This window comes from Haliotis rufescens, unplaced genomic scaffold (assembly GCF_023055435.1).
Source record: "Haliotis rufescens isolate VD_foot unplaced genomic scaffold, xgHalRufe1.0.p SCAF_3, whole genome shotgun sequence".
NCBI classification, from domain to species: domain Eukaryota; kingdom Metazoa; phylum Mollusca; class Gastropoda; order Lepetellida; family Haliotidae; genus Haliotis; species Haliotis rufescens.
Window position 1 is genome coordinate 64,201,527 of NW_025964001.1, and position 24,300 is coordinate 64,225,826.

Sequence of the window (24,300 nt, forward strand, 5' to 3'; positions counted from 1 at the left end):
CGGAGATAAGCCTACTGTGTTTTGAAATTTGATGTAGTCCCACTGTGGAGTAAGCTACCCTTCTGTTCCGCTTGAACTTATACCTCAAAGGCCTCTGAAGCGAATAGGCATATTGAGAAGCAAGCCACTTCTTAATGCGATGTGATCCGATATCAAATTTTCCCTATTAAGTCACAATATGATTCAGCAAAGGAGACAGGATGTTTTGGATTAAAATAAATACCAGACAATACTCCTTCCGTCCTCCAACGGGCATGATAAAACTATAAATAATAATAACTGTCTTTAATACAGGTATATATATCCTACGCTTCACTTGAGGCTTAGTGTAGCCGGTCCATTCAAGAGTTTCCAACATTGCCTGACTAACCGGGACAGTTGACATGTATTTATCGTTGACCTCCCGTATTCCAAGGCGATAACCACCCACAGTATTCTCCATTCTGCCTTGTGGTTTTAAACTGTATCGAGAAAGGCGAGTCGGATATTGATTTACTGTTTGTTTGATTGCAATTCAAATAATCAAGACCACCTTGCTTAGCGAACATAAATGAAATCGAAGGTTAGGTTACATATCGCTCCATATAACATGCGACCCGTGAAAATACCGGGGTAGAATAGGTCTTCAGCAACCCATGCTTGCCGTAAAAGGTGACTATGCTTGTCGTAAAAGGCGACTAACGGGATCGGGTGGTCAGGCCCGCTGACTTGGTTGATTCATGTCATCGATCCCAATTGTGTGGATCGATGCTCATGATTTTAATCACTGGATTGTCTGGTCCAGACTCGATTATTTACAGACCGCCGTCATATAGCTGGAATATTGCTGAGTGCGGCGTTAAACAACAAACCAACCAACCAACCATATAACATCCAACTGGTTTCATTCAAATACCGGGATTCCCCGTTTTTGCACTCTTATTCTAATTTGGAACCGAGTGCTTTTCAAAACACATTCTACCATGACGGCAACAATGCTTAGAAAACGGTGCTCTCTTGCAACGCGTAACAACACAGGTCCGCAATCTTAGAACATTCCCAAAAGTGGTCACAGATATATCAAAATGGTTTTCTCACCAGCAGGTTCGTAAGAGTAACCAGCCCCGATTATCAACAGAAACAGATTCCATTGTGAGAAAAGTCAAACTAGCTGGGTAAAGTACATGAATGGATAACTGAAAATCAGTGATGACACCAGGTGTTCGCGAAAATGGTAAGCATGTCCTGCTCTACTAGTCTGTCTTACAGACCCTGATACAAATATATCAAATACAGCCCATGCAAGTCTATAATGTTTGGCAAGTCTAGATTACTGCAGGAAAATGAAGAGTGTCACTGGGCTCCTTTTTATTATATTTTTATCAAGATAATTTAACAAATGTTTTTTTCTCTACGATATGTTCATTTCAGAGACTAGATGCTAGTCTACTGCTTTACCACCGCTCTGACAATCTGCATGACGAGGCAAGGGTTTGTTTGTTGTACTGTGCACGCCAGTACTCGGGCTATGCGACGCCGGCCTGTGAACAAACCAGACAATCAAGCGATAGACCGGAAAATGCTGGGACACGATAGCGCATTTACTGATTTTGTTGAACATATCTTAATGCAACAGGAAATCTTTCATCCTTTCCTCGGCGAATAGTTCCTCTCAACTTCCGTTCGTTGCTAATATGTATATATTCAATTCGAGGACTCTCGGAAACGAGACTGCTAATGTCATAACGATTAACGAACGTCGGCCTGATGAAACTCGGGTTATGCTGTAACATTAACCGTCCCGGGCGAGTTCATTGGCATCGCTATTTGAGTACACATGTCACAACGGGCGAATCCCATGAGGTGGCATCCGTGATTGCAAACCCAGAGGCTCTCTTGGTGGTCTCTGTGAATAAGAAAGTGAGTGGTGGGATTCAACGCCATTTCCCGTAATATTTGTCCTCATAAGGGGTGAGTGAGTTGTGTTTAACGCCGCTTTTAACAGTATTCCAGTTATATCACGACGTGTCAGCTTAATGTGGGAGGAAAGCCCGAAGTGATGCAGGTCTCAGACTTTTACCACTTCGGTGAAACCCACGAGCACGGGTATGGTGCTGACAAACCTAGAAACATAATTGGGGCGAACTGGGATTCGAACACACAATCATTGGTTTCTGTCGTGCCTAAGGGACGCAACTCTGCACAGCGTATCGCGGCACCTTAGACGACTGGGCCACCCGTGCCCCCGTCCTCATAAGGAACGAATCATCTCTGAACTGATTTTCGGAGGTTGTTAATTAATTGAACCGCTTCGTGCACAGGGTTCCCTGGCACTAAATTCCTTCTTCTCTTCATATATGAGATCGTGTTAATGTGAGTGTAATATGAGATAATTACAAACATGTATGCCAGCACCATGCCCCCGGCTTGTCCCGAAATAACACGGGTTGGTAACGAATGGTATATAGCACAACTTACTCGCAAATCGGGATTACAGATTATCTGTCACCTTCTGGTGTCATTGACATATATGTCGAGAACAATCAGACGTCATCGTATAATGTTCTCGCGTTGTGTCAAAATGTACATGATTATTGTCTTAATGTTGGTTTGGTACCTTCATACCATCTTCCCGAGGCTAGGGAGTTACCTGACTTTAAAAGTCCGGTTTCCACCCTTGCCGAACGAGGCTGGAATTATGGAGTTATATTTTGGCTGGACTAACGAATCTATGCATGGATCATTACGAAATCAACATACGGTTCATTTCGGTCGATTGCAGGATTTGTAAAAGCAGGTGTACCGCCAACTCGGTGTCGACAGATATTTTTCATGTTTTTAATCAAGGTGCTCAAGTGAATTGTCACACTTCGTACAGTAAGACTCGTTTAATTACCATATAGATTTTGATTATCGATCCGATTGTCTTGACCGGGCGCCGCCATTTTGTTTAAAGCAAAAGCAAGTGATATGAGAGGTGGAATCTGATTGGTTAATAGGAGGAACATAGAAGGCACTCCTACCCAGAGTTCCATGCGACCAGCATAGTACCTCTGCCACAGGTCAGCGCCATGTTTCGATTTGTCACATCTTACACAGTCCATTCAAGATATTGCATATGTTTATCATCTGTTTTATTTTTGACAAATCTACATATATAGATAAACATATGTCATAGAATGGTTAACTTTCATTGAGAAAATATCCTAAATCGCGAAAAACTATTTCCATTTGCGTAGTTATCCTATGTTTACATTGGTTGTACGGCTCCACGTGCTGTCATCGAAGCCCTGCGGAGAGCTAGCGATACGGTCACATTGATGTGTAAATGTGTATTGTTATGCACCTCACTGTCAGTGTGCGAGCTTAGCCTCAATTTTGTAATTGATATCTTTTCCCGTAAAAAACAGGCCTCGTTCTCAAGTGCGACCTACACACAGTAAATACAATTTGCTAGCAGATGACATTTTCACTCTCTAGTCTGTCAACTGGATAAACAGAGGTTTCTGCTAAAACACCTGTGTTTTTTGTACTTTTATTTGTTTTCCATGTTACGAAATATATTCACTGAATATTAATGCTTTCACCTGGGTGATAAGGTTTATTCATTTCATGATGAGGGCCATCTTTGATAAATGTTGTATGCATACCTGACAGGGACTACATGGGCTACCATAATTATAAGATATCCTCCATTTCTTCTCAGGAGGAATGCCATCATTCCAGCTTTTGTTTCTATTTCCTTTCTGACTTTTGGATGGCATAAATGCACATACATTCACAAGATGCAAAATTCTACGAGAGTTTAAACTTTCTACACAATATTAATGCATACACAAGCCTTATTGGTAAAAATGTACTCTTGATATTTTCCACTTGAAAATTCATTAGTTATAGAGGTATCAGAATTCAAATATGTTCATACCTTTCTTGACAAGTCTCCAGTGGTGTCAGTTGGAAGTTGCATCATGATAAATAGTTAGTAAGAGACTGGTATTCTAAGTGAGTGCCCAGAAAATAACAGTTGAAACACATGATTTAGCCATGACTGAGCATATAAATGCAATAGCCAAGGTATAATCCAAAAGTAATCGCCCACCACAACAGTAACAGTAGTATACTGCTACAGCAGACGATAGGTTTGAGCCAATCATTTTACTGATAGAGGTCACGTGACTACAATCTTGACTACTTCCGGTTCTGTGAAGGGTTACTATTCCTAATTAAAACTAACAAACCAATACATATTTGAGACTTAAGTTCTGATTTATTTAAGCGCAAATGTCTGTTCAGTGTGATAACACTGACAAACTATGTCCAGGCAGCTTAAGACAGAAAGAACCAAATGTCAAACACCACAACCTGCAAACAATCAGTTTAGACCCCTGACATACAAATTAGACCGTCAATGACATATCAGTCAACAAAAATTTAAACAAACGGTATGAAGCTGCCCTAAAGTAACATCTATCACTAGAATGTGATGCTATCAGTAAGGTGCCAGATTTATTTATGTTTCTGGACGCTCTGTGTGGGACTTCTTGGTCACTTCGAGGGGGAAACTAGGGACTGAAGAATATTTTGAGGTCACGTGACTTCAATAAACATGTTCTCACAGCCTCTACAGTGCATGGATGGGTTATATTTAGGTATTATTTTGATAAATTGACATATGTGGAAATGGGAAATATATGAAAACATTACATGTTCATATAGGATTTGTAATAAAAGGTTTATATGAGGTAGGTGTAGAGCCAAGGATTTTTCACTTCCTGTGACAGGGGTTGTGACGTCACTATGGGGATTTTAGCATTGAATCTATTTATAACCTGCGTGAAAGCGAGGCTTGGTTTTCATCTATAAGCGGTAACTGTGTCGCAGTTGTAATAGCAGATTTATATAATTATGCAAAACAATATGTAAAGCGCCCCCAAATACTTGCATTAGTCCGTTCTGATTTCTGAAAAAGCGCGTTTGTTTACAAAGAAGAGAAAAGTTCGGTCACGTGATATGCAAATTAGCCTGTGGCAGTGGTGTTATGCAAAGTCACCACTGCGCCTGAGTGTGCATAGAAGGGACATAACTCGTAATAGTCACAGGAATTCCAGCCTTGTGCGGCCGGGGATGGAAACTGGACTGTTACAGTCTGTTAACTCCCTTGCTTAGGGAAGATGCCTTTCTACAGAAGCAACTGTTTGTTCCCGTAAAATCGAAGTGACAGTATACTTTATTACATCGCAGTGACGGTAGTCTCTCGTTTCAAAGAAAAGACAATGGTCTCTCGCTAGATCGAATTGACAGTGATATCTCGCTAGATCGAAGGTGACAGTGGGCTCCCGTTATATCGAAAAGGCAGTGGTTTCCGGTTATATCGAAAAGACAGTGGTCTCTCGCGAGATCGAAGTGACAGTGATATCTCGCTAGATCCAAGTGCCTATTGGTTTCTCGCTATATCAAAGTGACAGCTGCCTCCCGTAACATAGAAAAGACAGTGGTCTTCCGTCCTATATATATATGTATGTAGATGAGAGACCATGTGAAACTTGTAAAAATAGTTTTGTAACAGTAAATATTTAAATAGGTCTCCGGTTAATTTCAAGATGGTGGTGTGTTTATGCTAGGGACGCGTGATCACTGACTCGCGAGGCCACGTTTACCAGATGTTTAGCAGAACATTCGTAGCTGTTACACAGAATATAGAACGATTTCTTTACAAACACTGGTTTCAAAGTAGTGTTAATAAGACTTTTCATCATATACAAATTACAAACTAGTTATTCAGGTTATTATTCCTACTGTAATAACTTTATCACATCGAATACTGAATATAAATCATTGCACACTAAGCATGTTGTTGGCGTTTGGTGTTGTTTATGCTCAGCCCCTTGAAAAACATTTGCGAATGGAAATATAGATAAATTTAACACATACTAAATGTGAAATTAAATTGAATTGCCGATATAACACGTACACTCACACAATGATCACGCATTGACTACAATTTGTCTGATTATTTTATCGATGTCTGACCTAAGAGTCAATCTTTATATTCGGCAAAAGGTTATACATTAATATGATTTTTTACAATTGCCTACACGATTTAAGCTTTAGAATTCATAAATTACAATCTACATCATAATATTGTGAATGCTGAAAATACAATAATTTTCCCAATATTGAAAGTTTTGTGATTGACATATTTTTCGTTTAAACGTTTGTATGACCTGTGTTTGAATGTAAAGGAGCTGTTTAACATACAGTAGACTACGGTTATAACGAACGCGCTTATAACGAACTGACGGATATAACGAACTTACTTTTTGGTTCCGACTACTTGCTGTAGTCATGCTGTATATGTACTTATAACGCACTACGGTTATAACGAACTAAAATTAGTAGTCCCTTTGAGTTCGTTATAACCGTAGTTTACTGTATATATAAACATATGCTTACACTCACCTATCGGCATAATGCTCCAGTCAGCTCCACCTCAGAGAGTCTCATCATGTCTGCATCTCCACTGCAAGACATTTGTGTGACTACCATCCACTGGAAAAACCACAGTATCTTATCACAGCCGCGCACAGTTCGTGTGGTTGCGGTTGGAGAATCGACCATTATCCCATTCTGATAGGGGCACCTTGGGAGTAATGGCAAAGATTTATACTAGCGCTTGCAACATTTAGCCCTGTAACGAGCTTTGCTGCCTGAGTTTGGTATGACGACAGGGGTTATGTTGAAGGCGGTGTGCGGAGTATGGGAATTGGCCTCCTTTTTTTATCACATTGATCTTGTCGCGGTATTCTCATAAAGAAGAACGAGAACTGGCAGACATCTCGTAGAAACACGTGTGACAGGCACGATCTGTGCCGATACCGAAATACTAACAGGCGCGGATGCACATGTTGAGTTTGTGCGACAATGTCAACTCCGAAAACAGCCTGAAATCTAATTACAGTCTGAAATGAAAGAATTTCTAAATCCATATGCGCATCGAAAAGTAAATAATTCATACGAAATGTTCGGTGGATACACAATGTTATAGATGAGACATCGTGAAGTTTCGTAAAAAGACAACATATTCACTCGTGTGCCTCTGGCATGTTATGTTTGTTTTTGTTTGTTTTTTGTTTAACGCCGTACTCAGCAATATTCTAGCCATATGACGGCGTCCTGTAAATAGTCGAGTCTGAACGAGACAATCCAGTGATTGACATCATGAGCATCGATCTACGCAATTGGGATACGATGACATGCATCAACCCAGTCAGCGAGCCTGGCCACCCGATCCCGTTAGTCGCCTTTTACGACAAGCATGGGCTGCTGAAGACCTATTCTACCCCGGATCTTCACGGGTCTCTGGCATGCTATGGTCCGTTTCGTCTCCGTCTGCTATAGTGTGTTCATATTTTCTATCTTGCATTATTACATGTTTTGTATGTTTGTACAAGTGAAAGGCTTCCTGTCTTTATATCACTGTTGACAAACCGAGGATCATCATCGGTAAATCTAGAATTCGGATCCAAGACCAGCAGATCCTGGCACGACAAGGGACGCAACCCTGAGTATTGCTGTATTGGACTGCTGGACAAGAAGTCAAGATACAGCATACACCTTAAGTGCTAGGCTGGTTAAGCGAATTCGGATCGCATGTTCGGCTGCAGTGTGTTTAAAGGAATGATACATATATTGTTGGAAATACAACCTAAAAAAGTAAAGCATATTTATGAAAGAAGGCATCATCGTAGATTCTGGCTAGTTATGGCTTACATATTAAACCTTTTAAGTCATATTAAGTGAAAACAGCACTCCCCAACGAACATTGCGAAAAGAACCTTTAGGTCTATAAAATGATCATACATACCGACCTATAATATGCGGGTGGAAACTAGACTTTTATAGTCAGTTAACTCCCTTGCCTCGGGAAGATGACATCAACCCTTTATCTCTCATGCTTTAAAGTCTGGATTTTCTAACGCGTTTCCACACAAAACGTACGGAATCCTACAAAGTCGTTTTCAAGTGAGGAAACAATACAGTGAACTAAACACGATTACGATAAACGCTGACATAATTCGGTTTCTTGGGGACTATGTTCCGCGGTCCGTTGCCCATTTTCGGTGGTCATGACGTTGTGGTCATTGCGATGCATACCACTAAAAAAGTTAAATAACATCCCATCGTGTTATATCATTGATAAAATTTGTGGAAGCAGTGACCCGGATGTGAGTTTGGAGTGACTGTGGGGGTCTAGGCATTAAAATGGGGGTGCCAAGGTGACCACTTGCATTTTACCAACAGCAAATGAAATACAAGGAATATGTGGGTGTCTTTGTTCATAATGTAGATGGAAATCCTCCGAAATCAAAACGATTGTGTGATGAAATCTGACATGGATTGTCTAAGCATTGATTGTATTTCTTATCAGAAATGTCAGAAAAATTCTACGTACATGCTTCAATTTAATGTTTCAGTCATTCCAACATCCATTTTCTTGGGTACAGCCGATGCTATTTGCGTCCATTCCTAATATGTATGCGAATAGGACGCCATGTAAAAATTATACAAATAACGTAACTTCTCCATTGCAGATTCCCCAAACAAAATGTAGGAAAGAAAACGCGGAGATTGACAGCATCCGTCAACTTCACACGAGATGAAACACGTCTCAATTCCTGGTTGGCAACCCTTGACTACCATGAAATATAATACTTTTTTCTAAAGCGTTAAAGATTCTATCTGCTTTCTGAAATTTTACCTAAACAGTCAACGTTCACGTAGCGATAGACTTGCACAGGTCTCTAAGGCAATAATTATTAGATTATATCATTATTTCTAGATTATATAAATAATAAGAACAATTGTCCCTACAAGAGACTTCAGTCCTTACTTTCCAAATATCTAGACTTGCCTATTAGGAGGATAGAATTACTACACATCCATGGACTTATCTTTCAGTACAGCCTTGGAGCAAGGCTATCATAGAGCATGAACAGGCAGTTTCTTACAGCCGACGAAATATTAATCAATGACGTTATTCGAGCAAAAGCGTATGTTTTAAATAAAAATGTTCTAATGCAGAAAAAACGGTATCTCGTATTCACTAAGAAACACATATTTAACATACACAAATAAAGTATTTTCCGAATACATTTAACATAGAATATTTACGAAAATAGAGAGTATTAACCTCGCATGTTTCCGAATGGTAAGTATCAAGTTCTAGGAATAAAAATGTATTACGCGGGACATAAAAATGTATTATTCCTGATATAAACTAGTTTCGATACAGAACCATGCAAGTATTATAATCTCTGAATCAAATCTTTCCTAAAATAAACAATTTCACTTCATTCTCATTAGATATCACGTGTGAAATACAATCCTGTTAATGACAAACTTGATGTTCAATGCAATTCCCTATTTTGACGTGTATCATTTGATCCCGTGGTTTTTTTCCAGCTGTACAATTGACCTGCCTTTGCATGTGTTTGTGACGGTACCACCGTAGGGGCAGGAGACACTCACCTTTTCGCGGAAACCCGATATCATCACTATTTGATCCTGACACCAAATTTATGGGATTGAATTTCCGCATCGATAAAACGCCTCATTACAGTGAGTTAGTTGGGGTTAACGCCGCTTTTAACAGTATTCCAGTCATATCACGGCGTGTCAGCTTAATGCGGGAGGAAAGCCCGAAGGGATGCAGGTCTCAGACGTTTACCACTTCGGTGAAACCCACGAGCACGGGTATGGTGCTGACAAACATAGAAACATAATCGGGGAGAACCGGGATTCGAACCCACAATCATCGGTTTCTGGCGTGCCCAAGGGACGCAACTCTGCACAGCGAATCGCGGCGCCTTAGACGACTGGGCCATCCGTGCCCCCGCCTCATTACAGGACAAAAATATTTTAAGATATGACAACGTCCTCTTCGGTACTCTCTTCCTACATGTATAAGAGAGTAAAGATTCAGTGATGTTCCGTTATAAAATCGTCTAGACATACAGCAATTCATACAAGCAATATTCATTGAAATGGGCTATTTAATTCTAGGATCAGTATAAGAGGTTGTGCAGTCTGAGCTCCAGATAAACTGCGTATGTGCGAAAGTTTCGCAAATAAAACACCATGACCCAATTACTTTTGAGTTGCTTGAGGACATGTAAACATGAAAACATTGTAAATTCCAACTGAAACGGCGCTGTAAGTAATTACCCAATGGAGCCTTTGATCCTTATTAACTGACTGCCTGCAAGCATCACGTACACACAGTCTCATATAGAGCTAATAATGACGGAAAAGTGCCACGTATGGCATATCATAGCTTGTACCGTTGTTATAATATGTGTCACGGGAATCACATGGAGGTTTATGCAAATTATGTTTATAAAAGGTTTACCCAAGGGTTAAAAAATACCCATAAGACTGGATCCAAAGGAGTAATTATACTATGCAAAAAATGCAGGGGATATTATGTTTTGAGGTGAAACTACAGGAAAATACATCGATGTCTGGCAATGAAATAGCCTGTCTTACAGACCCTGATACAAATGTATATCAAATACAGCCCATGCAAGTCTATAATGTTTGACAAGTCTAGATTACTGCAGAGAGTCACTGGGCTCCCTTTTATTATATTTTTATTAAGATGACTCAACAACTGTTTTTTTCTGTACGATATGTTCATTTCAGAGACTAGATGTTTGTCTAGCAATGTAAATAAGTGGCAAGAATATTTCCCTACATAAAAGGTCGCTAAACCAACAATGTGACAGTCATGAAACACGTTACCCCGGACAGCACGTGCTTGGGGGTATGCCAGATGCAAACGCTCAAAGACACTTTATTAATCACATTTAATCATTAAGGAGTGAGTGAGTTGGGTTGAACGCCGCTTTTAACAGTATTCGAGGTATATCGCGGCGTGTCAGCTTAATGTGGGAGGAAAGCCCGAAGTGATGCAGGTCTCAGACGTTTACCACTTCGGTGAAACCCACGAGCACGGGTATGGTGCTGACAAACCTAGAAACATAATCGGGGAGAACCGGGATTCGAACCCACAATCATAGGTTTCTGGCGTGCCAAAGGGACGCAACTCTGCACAGCGAATCGCGGCGCTTTAGACGACTGAGCCACCCGTGCCCCCTAATCTCTAAGGAACAACAGCATTGATCATACAACGTTTGCAACGTGCTGGACGTTTGCGTGCCATAGGCATGTTGCGGGCGGTCGGGTAGTCTTGTGGTTAAAGCGTTCGCTCGTCACGCCGAAGACCCGGGTTCGATGCCCGACATGGGTACAATGTGAGAAGCCCATTTCTGGTGACCCCCGCCGTGATATAGCTGGAATATTGCTAAAAGCGGTGTAAAACCATACTCACTCACTCACTCACTCACTCATGTTGCAGCTGGGCAACGTCTGAATATTGTTCACTAAACGCTGCATGTTTCTCAATCTGTCACCAGCAGATTATGGACCCGATACAAACAAACACGTAACGTCAATGATAGACGCCACTCTGGACGCCCAAGGGCAACAACTCCAACTGAGGACAGATTAGTAAGATCGATGTCATTAAGAAATCGGTTCCCACTCAGATAACGGACTGGTTGCCACAGGCAACTGGTGTAAGAGGACATATCAAGCCGCTGCGAAATCGTCTGCACAGATGGCATTTGCGTGAACGACGTCCACGTGTCATCCCACAACTTACTGCGCGTCATTTCAATCAGAGGCGTCAGTGGTGTTGGGAACGTCAGAACGGGGATAATCTGACGTATCAAGGTTCGCTCTCGACATCCATGGCCGAAGGAATTGAGTTTGGAGACGTCTTTATGTGCATTTTATGGACGTAAAGTCGCACAGCATGATCGCTTTTGGGGTTGATCCATAATGGTTTTGGGTAGTATCCCAATGCCTGGCCGAACCGAAGCAAGAGAGTTAACTGACTATAAAAGTCCAATTTCCTCCCTTGCCGAAATAGGCTGGTATTATGGAGTTGCATTTTGGCTGGACTAACGAGTGCATAATCCAATCAAAATCGCGCACCGAAATTGAAATCCGGTTCATAAACTGTCGTGCAGATTTCGGTCGATTGAATGATTTGCAAAGCATGTGCACCGCCAACTCGTTGTCAGCAGATATTTTCCAAAAAAATTCATGATTTTATTCAAGGTGCTCGCGTGATTTGATGCATTTCGCGATGTAAGACCCGTTTTATCACAATATAGATCTTGATTATCGATCAGATCGTCCTGACTGGGTGCCTCCATCTTGTGTGAAGCAAATGCAAGTGATACGAGAGGTGGAATCTGATTGGTCCATAGGAGAGGCTTAGAAAGGACACAACTGGTAATAGTCACTGGTGGCGCTACGATCGAGCCCAGTAATTCTAGCCTAGTTTGGCAAGGGTGGAAACTGGACTTTTAAAGTCAGTTAACTCTCATGCCTCGGAAAGATGGGCCGAACTGAGCTCCCTATTGTCCATGGCAGAGTCACGGGTCAATACTATTGGGACAACGTCATTGCACCACTCGTGGTGACATTTGCACAAAATGTTCGGCAACGTTTCATCTTCAAGATGATATTGCACGTGCTCATCGTGACAGGAAGGTGACCCAGTTCCTCCAACAGCAAAACATCCAGTTCATGCATTGGCCAGCACTTAGTCCTGATCATTCCCCGATTGAACACGCATGGGACGTCATTGCCAGACGTGAAGGTCACCGTCAAAATCCATCCACCATTCTCAATGAATTCGGTGTTGAGTGGAACAACATGAGTCATGCCTCGAAGATTTCGTGCGTGGCCAACAGGGGTGGTTTTACCCGATATTAGTGACGGCGGCTGCAAAATGCAAATTTCGAATTTGACCCCCGACCTCTTTTCCGACCTAGTGTGTCACCATCTCATCACACCAATTAGATCTGATCGCCTACTCCCCATCAAATATGATCATATCAATTCTATTTGTCAATACCATATAGATCAGAAGATTTGTTTTGACGATTCCCACTATCCCCTACAGGATATATATCGAATATCCAAAGTGAATGAAAACATGCAACTTAATGACTAAAAAATCACCAGGGCCCCGTTCCTCAAAGCGATCTTAGCGCTCGTAAGTCTATGTCAAAGTATGGGACTAACGATCACCTTAGTCCTAAGATCATTTTGAGGAAAGGGGCCCTGAAGGGCAACAATTCTAAATAATTCAATCCATACACCGCAAATTTGTTAAATAACAGTAAATATTACATCAGTTTATTATACTTTTTTATTTTGTTTTATTTATTGTTTAACACCGTACTCTGCAATATTCCAGCTATATGACGGCGGTCTGTAAATACACGAGTCTGGACCAGACAAACCAGTGATTGATATCACGAGTATCGATCAACGCAATTGGGATACGATGACATGCATCAACCGTGTCAGCAAACCTGACCAGACGCCTTTTACGGCAAGCATGGGTTGCTGAAGACCTATTCTGTCCCGGATCTTTACGGGTCCAATAACACAATGGAACGGTGGGGTAGTCTAGTGGTTAAAGCGTTCGCTCGTCACGCCGAAGACCCGGGTTCGATATGTCCCACATGGGTACATTGTGTGAAGCTCAATTCTGGTGTCCACCGCCTATATTGCTGGAATATTGCTGAAGGCAGGGTAAAACAATACTCACTCACTCACTCATATGACATTCTCCTGTACTCAAACATAAATTAGGACGGTGACAATGGCATGAAATGTTATAATTAAATTATGAAATGTATGATAATGAACCAAATCCCACATTAAATTAATGTTGTCAGTATTATTGTTATTAGTAGTAGTAGTAGTAGTATTACTATTATGTTTAAGTTATTTCACAGTTTATTTAATCTGCATGGATTAGTACCACAGGAACTCGTTATTGGTCAGTAAATAAAAATATATACCCCCTATGTGTAAGTGAGTGAGTGAGTGAGTTGGGTTTAACGCCGCTTTTAACATTATTCCAGTTATATCACGGCGTGTCAGCTTAATGTGGGAGGAAAGCCCGAAGTGATGCAGGTCTCAGACGTTTACCACTTCGGTGAAACCCACGAGCACGGGTATGGTGCTGACAAACCTAGAAACATAATTGGGGCGAACCGGGATTCGAACCCACAATCATAGGTTTCTGGCGTGCCCAAGGGACGCAACTCTGCACAGCGAATCGCGGCGCCTTAGACGACTGGGCCACCCGTGCCCCCCTATGTGTAAGTAGAGAACGTGTTCCTGTGATCATTCCCTATTGAAAGCTCACTTTAATCCTACAGTAAAGCATACGGATGTCACATGTTATTTTCAGACTGTTAAGACTTTAAAAATACCCAAAAGGTCCACTTCGTGTGCATTATCTGGAAAATTCATTTTGTCCAACATTAGAGCAACACTAATGTCCGTCTTTCCTTGATCGTAATTATGTAATTCTGAACATAATTACCCAACATCCCCAGAAGGGCGGATTAAATTACCCGTTTCTAAAGTTTAATCGGGACCAGTGTTGAAACTGACATTTGTGGGTTGTAATTTATCACCACCGAATCCGTGAACAAGTGCTGCTTTTTCATCCCCGACACTGCATCTGAGACAAGGGGGGTTATAAATAGAGCACGCCGCAAGACTGAGTTCCTGCCTTTATCAAACATTATAGTGTCTGCGCATTTCAGTGAACGAACCGTTACCAGTGCCAACCAGTGAACTCTTGATATCCCCATGAAAGTCATCAAAACGTTATCAGACATTGTGATGGATGCGCTTTATCTGTGTTTGGAGTTTCACCACATGTGGTAAATGAACTCTATTTCAACCTAAGCCACGATCGAGATCCATTTCAAACGTGTTCAAAATAGAGCACTGGCACTTCGTTTCTTCGCATTTATCTGCAAGGCATCGGAAGTGACGACGAGTTGGGTTTTTTCCAAATATACGAGCGGGACTGTTGCGGTTTGTACTATGAATGGCCCCGATGAGTTTATCTTCATCTGCAGTTGTTTCCACGCATCGTATTAACATGTAAATGTAACTATATAGTTTTCTCCCGAACAAAACCTTGCATTCTGCAAATTAAATCGACATACATTATGATTAGTATTATCAGCGCCCGACAGACAAAGTCACGATTTCCCAAAACCTGAGGTGATTTCAAATACATTAGACGTTATTTTTCTTGTTTACTGCCTTGTTTCGTGGCTTTAGAAACAAAATACTGGCATTCATTGATCAATGTTTCCAATGTAAAACTGCTTCAGGGTTTTTATTCCTTGACAGAACTCCCCAACGCCACAGGCGTGTAACGGGCTTCAGCATTTTAGTGAGTGAGTGAGTGAATGTTGTTAACGCCACTGTCAGAAACATAGACTAACATCTGGTCTCTGAAATGAACATATCCTACAGAAAAAAAACAGTTGTCCAGTTGTCTTAATAAAAAATATAATAAAAGGGAGCCCAGTGACACTTCATTTCCTGCAGTAATCTAGACTTGCCAAACATTATAGACTTGCATGGGCTGTATTTGATATATATTTGTAAGGGTCTGTAAGACAGACTATCAGAAACAATGCGGCTTTATCACAGTGACATCCAATCAGCCACGTCACAGCGACGGTAATGTGTAAAGTATGGAATGGAGTTTGGATTGGAATACTGGAATGGTATTTGGATTAAGAAAAAAGTGCAATATACTTATCTCGCGATGAAAACAAACCTTATGAAATCTTTACTGATACAATAACGTGAATTAAATTGACAGTTTTGTAAACAGTTCTGTATATAAACTGTCTTGGCATATAAGATTGGAGATTTGTTTGTAAGTAGCGTATATTTCATTTGTCTCATTCTAAATCCCAGTCAGTATTACAATCCAAACTCCTTTCCAAAACCCATTCCATTCTTTACATTATGCCCACAGCGACTGGCAATCCGCCAATCCCATTTAACCACCCCTTATGAGCAACAGAATGCTGTGGACGTATTTCAACCCGGACCCCATCTCCAGTCATCTTCCCTAGGCAAGGGCGTTAACTGACTATAAAAGTCCAGTTTCCACCCTTGCCGAACTAGGCTGGAATTCCGGAGTTACATGTTGGCTGGACTAATGAGTCTATGCATAGTCAAATATGACCCGTGAAGATCCGGAGTAGAACAGGTCTTCAGCGACCCATGCTTACCGTAAAAGGCGACTATGCTTGTCGTAAGAGGCGACTAACGCGAACGGTTGGTCAGGCTCGCTGACTTGGTTGATGCATGTCATCAATCCCAATTGCGTGTTTCGATGCTCATGATATTAATCACTGGTTTGTCTGGTCCAGACTCGATTGTTTACAGACCGCCGTCATATAGCTGGAATATTGCTGAATGCGGCGTTAAACAACAAACCAACCAACTATGCATAGTCCAATGAAAATCGCAAAAAATACTAGACACCCGGCGCGTAAACAACATGGATTTCAACGTGCAGATTTCGGTCGACTGCAGGATTTGCAAAGCATGCGTACCGTCAACTGGACGCCGACAGATATATTGCAAATATTTTCATGTTTTTAATCAAGGTGCTCATGTGATTACATCCACTTCGCGGGGTAAGACCCGTTTTATTACAATATAGTTCTTGATTATCGATCAGAGCGTTTCGACCGGGCGCCGCCATTTTGTATGAAGTAAATGCAAGTGATATCAGAGGTGAAATCTGATTGGTCAATGGAAGGGACTTAGGAGGGACATTACTCGTATTAGCCACTGGTGGCGCTACGATCGAGCCCAGAAATCCAAGCCTAGTTCGGCAAGAGTGGAAGCTGGACTTTTATAGTCAGTTAACGCCCTTGCCTCGGGAAGATGATCTTCGGTATACTAACATATAGTCTATGAAATCTTTTGTTACACAAAATACATTTTTATCCTCTAAAATTAAAAACAAATAATTTTTCCTGATGCTGATTTCTTGTGGCTAGAGCTGGCTAGACTTGTTTTTATATAAATCTAGATTGGTTCTGTTTTCATACTGTAAATACATTCCACAGTCGTGGTGCATGATTTGCAGTTACATGAGAAGAACATATTTTCTTTGTCTGTATTGAGATTAATTACCCCGTAACAGATACAACACTGCTAGTTGTGTTTCTGGTTGGTAAATGACCACGGATTTTTTTTATTATCTTCAAATGGCTTAACGAGTAATTATTTTGGTAGTTTTTATTTTTTCTAGTGATACTGGCGAAGGCACATTTCCAAGAGCTTTCCATATACCTATAACATATGGTTTGGCTGCAAAAAACATGTCACGTGACCAGTCCCTTATGCATTATGATCGGAAATTACCTTAAACCCCGGCCTGGATGTTCAGAAGGTTATATTTGGCAACAAGTACACCGAGTCGTAACTGAAGTCGAAATCATCGTTATTGTGCGAAAGAATGATAACCTGGAAAGTTGTTTTGGGTAAGTTGTTACTGGTGTGCCAGAAGCTGACTGGTCCTTTGAACAGACCTGGGTGCCGTTGTACAAAGTGATCTCAGCGCTATACCTTAACACCACACATTAACACAGACTTGCGACAGTCGTAGCGCCAGGGTTGTATTGTGAAACGGGACCCAGTAGAATGTTACGTAAGAAGTTCCGCCAGGTGTTTAACTGTACTGCACGTGCGTACGCCGTTTGTTTTTACGTGCAGCACGAGACAATTGCTTCTCACGAGATTCTTACGCACATTCTGCCACATTCTTTCCCGACTGCTCTGAACATCTGGTGTGTCCTGCACTCGAAGTGAGAGATTCCACATGCTTGATGTGACCGAATGACAAATGTGCCCTACATGAAACCACGACAGTATCATATCACCAATTTGTACCCTACAATATGTTCAAAGCGTTTTGATTTCGAAGGGATACGAGTACACAGTTGCTTAACTGTAGGCATGGGTTCGAATCCAAAAATGCCCTGATTCAGCTGCGGTTTCTCTCAGCCGGGGGCAACGGGTGGCCCAGTCGTCTAAGGCGCCACGATTCGCTGTGTAGAGTTGCGTCCCTTGGGCACGCCAGAAACCTATGATTGCTGGTTCGAATCCCGGTTCGCCCCGATTATGTTTCTAGGTTTGTCAGCACCATACCCGTGCTCATGGGTTTCACCGAAGTGGTAAACGTCTGAGACCTGCATCACTTCGGGTTTTCCTCCCATATTATGCTTACATGCCGTGATATAACTGTAATACTGTAAAAAGCATAAGGTTGCTGAAGACCTATTCTACCCCGGATCTTCACGGCTCGTTTCACCGAAGTGGTTGACGTCTAATACCTAGGCCTGTTTGGGCGGTCGGGTAGCCCAGTGGTTAAAGCGTTCGCTCGCCACCCCGAAGACCCGGGTTCTTCAACTCCCCACATGGATACAATGTGTGAAGCCCATTTCTGGTGTCCCCCATCGTGATATTGCTGGAATATTGCCAAAAGCGGCGTAAAACCATACTCGCTCAATACTAACGTCTCTTTGGACTTTCTTCCCATAATACATACATTAACACGCTGTGAAATACTGAAATACTGTTCAAATCGAAGTTTGCAAGATAAACTTTGGTTTTTCAATGTACTCAGACTGACAGATAACGGAAGCCGGATTTATTGAAGCCAAAAACAACAAAATCAATCGCGACCATTTTAGACTAAGATAAATTCCATTGTCAGCTTGTTAGTTTTGTTACTCTACTGTAATTTCAATTTGTTTAATATTAACGATATATCTGATGTTGATAGACTTAAGCGTAAACATTTACATTCTATGATAAGAGTGAAATGAAATATATTATAAATACATAAGCCTTGATAAGATGAAATACTGTCCAAATCGCCGTTAAATCTAACTCATCAGCACTTTTAGTAGAGCTCTGGTTCGTTGTGATCATACTATGTACCGAGACTGACAGAAGGTCGGGTGAAACGGGGTTTAACGTCGCGTCCAAGATTATTGCACTTATATAGCGACGTGCATGTACGTGTGTGTGTATGTGTGGCTGCTTGTACTAGTCCGGACTGATGCCGATTTATAGTGCTAGCTCACTGAGATACCATGCCGCAGTTTAACATGAATACCCCACTTAGACACAGTATACTGACTCCGAGCCGACCAGTCCTTGTTTTAGCCTCTTAATGCTGAGCGCCAGACAGGGTTACAACAAGTACCATCTTTTAACGTCTTTTGGTATGACGCGGCCGGGGATCGAACCCCGGACCTTCCGCTCTCCGGGCGGACGCTCCACCGCTAGAACACGGAGGCGGTTTCTTTGTATCAACTTTTCAAGTATTGGAGTATCTTAGACATTTAATATGACATCAAACCGAGACCAGTGACACGTAAATACTTCACAAAGACACATGGTAACATGAAAGTAAGGTGAAGCGGTGCTCAACTTTTTTCCAGGTGTATAAAAGTTAAGGTTTTTTTTAACATTCTCATCGAAATAAGTGCAAAACATTAATTTCACCAGGTGAGGTGAGGTGAAATAGATGGTAGTGTTCATGGTGTGTAATATCATTTGCGTAGCAAAAAAACAAGTGCTTACACTTGTCGTTACAAAAAAAAAAAATATAAAAAGTACATTAGTGTGTTCTTCTTTCAGTGGTTTGTTATAGTCACTTACAGGTTGACCCGCCTACCAGTGTCGAAATTGTCGTTGAGTTGGTTCGATGTTTTTACACTGGTACCCTTTTCGCGAACACCTGGTGTCACAACAGCTGTTTAAATTGCCCTTTACTCCAGATGGAATCTGTTTCGATGGCTAATCTAGAATGGTTATTCTCTTGCATTGACAATTAATATTTTGTGAGGAATATCCTGGTTTGATCACAAAAATCAAACTGTTTTATACTTAACGTAGTAAGGATATTTTGTGATATGTTTAGGTATGTTGCATGGGCCTACTTGCGTTTGAGTTTGAAAAGCGTTGAGAATGATTAAGAAAAATACGTACTGCAATATGACTGCTTACATTTTAATTTCCCTGAATATTGTTGAACCATAGACAGCCTTGGCACGTGAACGTTTGAAGACCATGTGCATTGCATATATTCACAATAATAGGAGCTATCAGTAGCCATGAAACGTCGTTACAAACAAAAAAAGATGTTGACAGACGTTTTAATTTAGTAAAATAAAATTCAATTGTAGACGTGTATGTAAAAAGACCTACTCACAAGCCTTTGCCATCATAAATGTGTATAAAGAAATGTATTTATGCAATACATTTAGACCTGCGTGTTATTGCATCAAAGATGAAGCTCTCAATCTTTCAAAACAGCTGTGAATGAAATATACAATCAATCAGATGCTCACCTTCAGATCATCAGTATTCCAGTGGCGAACTGATAAAGCACGCGTAATCCATTTCATTTGTGGAATTAAATTGTTCACAATTAAAGAAAAAACAGGAGGTGAAGCGTTACCCCATTTTCTGAGACTGGTCTCTGGAACACTGCCTGGCTTTAAAGTATCCGGTCTGGACGCCGCCGAATATAAACATTCAGCTGGGCTATCTTATCAGAACATTAGTCCGGTTTGGCTTGGTAGCGGTTATCTCCCTTCGTGCGTCCAATATCTTACAAAGTTGTGTTCGTGCGATTTGTTACAGAATCGACGACAGTTGTGAACTTAAAAAACAGGCTAAATATAGATATAAACACAAGATAACAGAGCCTACACAAGACGAATTGTTTCGATGTATAGGATATGCGGGGTGTTTTAATGGTACCAATTTGAAAATATAATGTTATTAATCCTACTGTTTTGAAGTATCAATTCTAACATGACTGGATAACACATACATTGTATGTATTTTGCACTGATGGTGAATATCGTAACACTGTCACAGAATATCACATAGGCTTAATTCACAGATAGGGGCGGTGGGGTAGCCTAGTGGTTAAAGCGTTCGCAGTAATATTGCTGGAATATTGCGAAAAGCGGCGTAAAACCATACTCACTCAATAATTAAAGAATATTTTACTAGTGAGTGAGTGAGTGAATTTTGTATAACGGTGCAGTCTGCAATATTTCGGCAATATCACGAGCGCCTGTAAATTATAAAACGGGGTAGGAGGAAGGGAGATTTATGCTTTATTTGTTTGTTGTTTAACGCTGCATGGTTGGTTTGTTGTTTTACGCCGCACTCAGCAATATTCCAGCTATATGACAGCGGTCTGTAAATAATCGAGTCTGGACAAGACAATCCAGTGATTGATATCATGAGCATCGATCCACGCAATTGGGATCGTTGACATGCATCAACCAAGTCAGCGAGCCTGACCACCCGATCCCGTTAGTCGCCTCTTACGACAAGCAAAGTCGCCTTTAACGGCAAGCATGGGTTGCTGAACAGCTATTCTACCCCGGATCTTCATAAGCGCCGTGCTTGTATTTATTTCGGAAGGTCATTTGAACCGGCGCATATCGATCCATGCACCGTTTTAAAGCATAGTCGCCTGTTACGGCAAACAAGGTAGACCTATTCTACCCCGGAATCTTCACGGGTCTGCAGACCCTTCTCTCGGCAAAATATTTGTTGCCACGACGGCAGCGTATAATCATTTCATTATAGCGTGTACATGGAATTTATCAAAACGTAATTGATAAATAAATTATAATATTCAAGATTTTACATACACGGTAAGATAATGCTTGTTGATTAACGTCGAAACACAGCAATACCCAAGCTATATGACGGTGGTCTGTAAATAACCGAGTCTGGACCAGATGATCCAGTGATTGATATCATTAGCATCGATCTACGCTGGGATACGATGACAGGCATCAACCACCCGACCAATTACGTAGCCCTTTGGGGGTATTATCAAGCAACACAGCGTGACCATCGCCTCGGGTGGTCTTCGAACATGCCCCAAAACTGCCTACCATGTTAACCCCATTAGACCCGCTGACCATCTTGACCACAGCCTACCCTTCGCTACACGAATTCAACCCTCTATAACAGACACAGCCTGAATTACGTAAAACATCATCGCCTCACAGGGAGTTTTACCTTTAAATCAGTAAACCATGATGAGTGAGTGAGTGAGTGAATATTGCTTAACGCCGCATCAAGTAAACCATGATGAGAGGTTTTTCTCAAAATTAAACCGCCTGCTAGGTTATTCTGCATCAAAGATGGACCAATTATATCTTTGACCCTGATTATATATATATATATATATATATATATATATATATATATATATATATATATATATATATATATATCCTGCAACCTCGGGGTATCGCGGTACTTGTCATGTACGCTAAACGGAACAAAATGCACTCACTAACCTTTATGTTTATTCGTGTTCCCTGTATCAGATATCATTCATGTTATCAAACAATGCATATTTAAAATTATTTTACTGATAAAAGTTCATTATTTACATTAGTAGCTCCAAGTAAAAGCCGGGCCTCGCGCTCAGTTTGCCAAGGGAGAGAACTCCATCGTATCGCGGTACAGAGAAAAGTTGTGTATGGAGGTCCGAAATGGACAAAAAGAGGACATAATTCTACCAACCACTTGGTATGATCATGCCAGACATCAGTGATTTGTCCAGACAAGTGCAAAGACAGCACAAGTAAAATTCTAAATGTGTTATCAGCAAGAGGTATTCAATGCATATTTACCGAAAAGTAAGAGAAAAATATTTTTATAAGTCAACATCAAAATATCAGAAATGATATTTTAAGATTGTTTAAAAAAAATTGGATGACAATAATTTGTCAAAAAATGGAAAAATGTTAAAGTCAACAATAAATATATAAAAAGCACTCCTAGTATGCCCAAAGTATGTATTTATCTTTTGGTTACTAGTGGAGAACGTATTTCTAAGTTTGGCATTATGGCCCTTATGATCTCCAAATAGATTCTGGGCACAGAGCGGGAAAAAATGTGCGGACTACGTAACTTTCGTTACCTCATTAGTCGCCATGAATATGCAAGTGATCTAGTTCAGGTCGATAGAGAAAGTTTACTTGGGGAACTGCGGGTTATATCGTTGGCCATTGATAGATGGGGGTAAGGCAATATTACAACAGATGCCAGAAATATGTATGAACGGATTAATAACTCCTTACTTACAGCAGACGGAACATTCCGAGGAAATTGAAATTGTTTACGAAGTGAGCACTTCCTGGTTACTGATTTGCATTAATAGACAGCTGCTAAGAGGCGTGTCCCGCGTGAACTATCGGAAATCACAAATGCCGCGATACGACCCCGAAACTATTACTTACATGTATTTCCTATACATTTCAGGGAGTTTCAGGGACTCTATTTATAAGACAAAGAAATATAGACTCACACCTGTAGCCCGTGTCGTGTAGTCCTAGATCCTGGGTACACAGGGAAGTTCGTGTGTCTGGTGTACAGTAGTTGATTGTATATTTTCCTCGCTGCCAGACAACAGCCTGTTATCAGTACATTGGGCAATTGCTGATTGTCGGGTCTGTTACATCACAGGATTATATTAAGTAAGTCTAGCACTTTTTAAGAAGAGCTATGCGTAACGACAAACCTGTAAATGAGCTTCAAACAATGATCTGCAAACAATGTCATGGCTCGGATGTCTCCTTACTCATTGTCATTATTTGTCCAGTGAGCTGGTAAACAGATCTCAATGATATACTAACCCGGATGTAATGCACGTGACGCCAGCGATACGTTATTCTCAAATCCCAAGGTCACTATAACCTTTTTAAAAACCCGTTTAATCTCTTCTGCCCCCCTTTATACACCCAAAATGATACCATTACGTGCTTTATATTTGAATATTTGTTTGTTTATTGTTTAACCATCCATATGACGGCGGTCTGTAAATAATCGAGTCTGGACCAGACACTCCAGTTATACATGTATAGGCATCATAGCCATCGATCCACGCACTTGGGATATGATGACAACCAAGTCAGCAATCTGACCACTCGATTCCGTTAGTGGCATCTTACGACACGCATAGTCGCCTTTCAGTGTGCGAGCTTAGCCTCAATTTTGTAATTGATATCTTTTCCCGTAAAAAACAAGTCTCGTTCTCAAGTGCAACCTACAAACAGTAAATACAATTTCTAGCAGATGACATATTCACTCTATAGTCTCTGTCAACTGGAGTTGTTTAACAAAGGTTTCTACTAAAATAACTGTGTTTTGGTACTTTTATTAGTTTTCCGTGTTACGAAATATATTCACTGGATATTAATGCTTTTCACCTGGATAATAAGGTTTATTCAGTTCATGATGAGGATCATCTTTTTTTAAAATTGTCCCAACTGTATGCAG

General features: G+C 41.0%; 1 protein-coding gene across 6 annotated transcripts in view; it reads right to left on the reverse strand.

Moving 5' to 3' along the window:
* The window catches only part of LOC124132398, a 50,379-nt gene extending 26,800 nt beyond the window's left edge, over positions 1–23,579 (reverse strand). For 2 of the 6 annotated variants that reach the window (XM_046496296.2, XM_046496295.2), the window contains exon 1: positions 20,328–20,480. In XM_046496296.2, coding sequence (XP_046352252.1) covers positions 20,328–20,384 — 57 coding nt within the window. In that variant the 5' untranslated portion in view covers positions 20,385–20,480. Of the gene's footprint in view, positions 1–6,310; positions 6,313–6,438; positions 6,628–20,327; positions 20,483–23,561 lie in introns of those variants that run through there. The other 4 variants (XM_046496302.2, XM_046496303.2, XM_048403279.1 and 1 more) reach the window with 3 other exon arrangements.
* Positions 23,580–24,300: the final 721 nt, after the last annotated feature.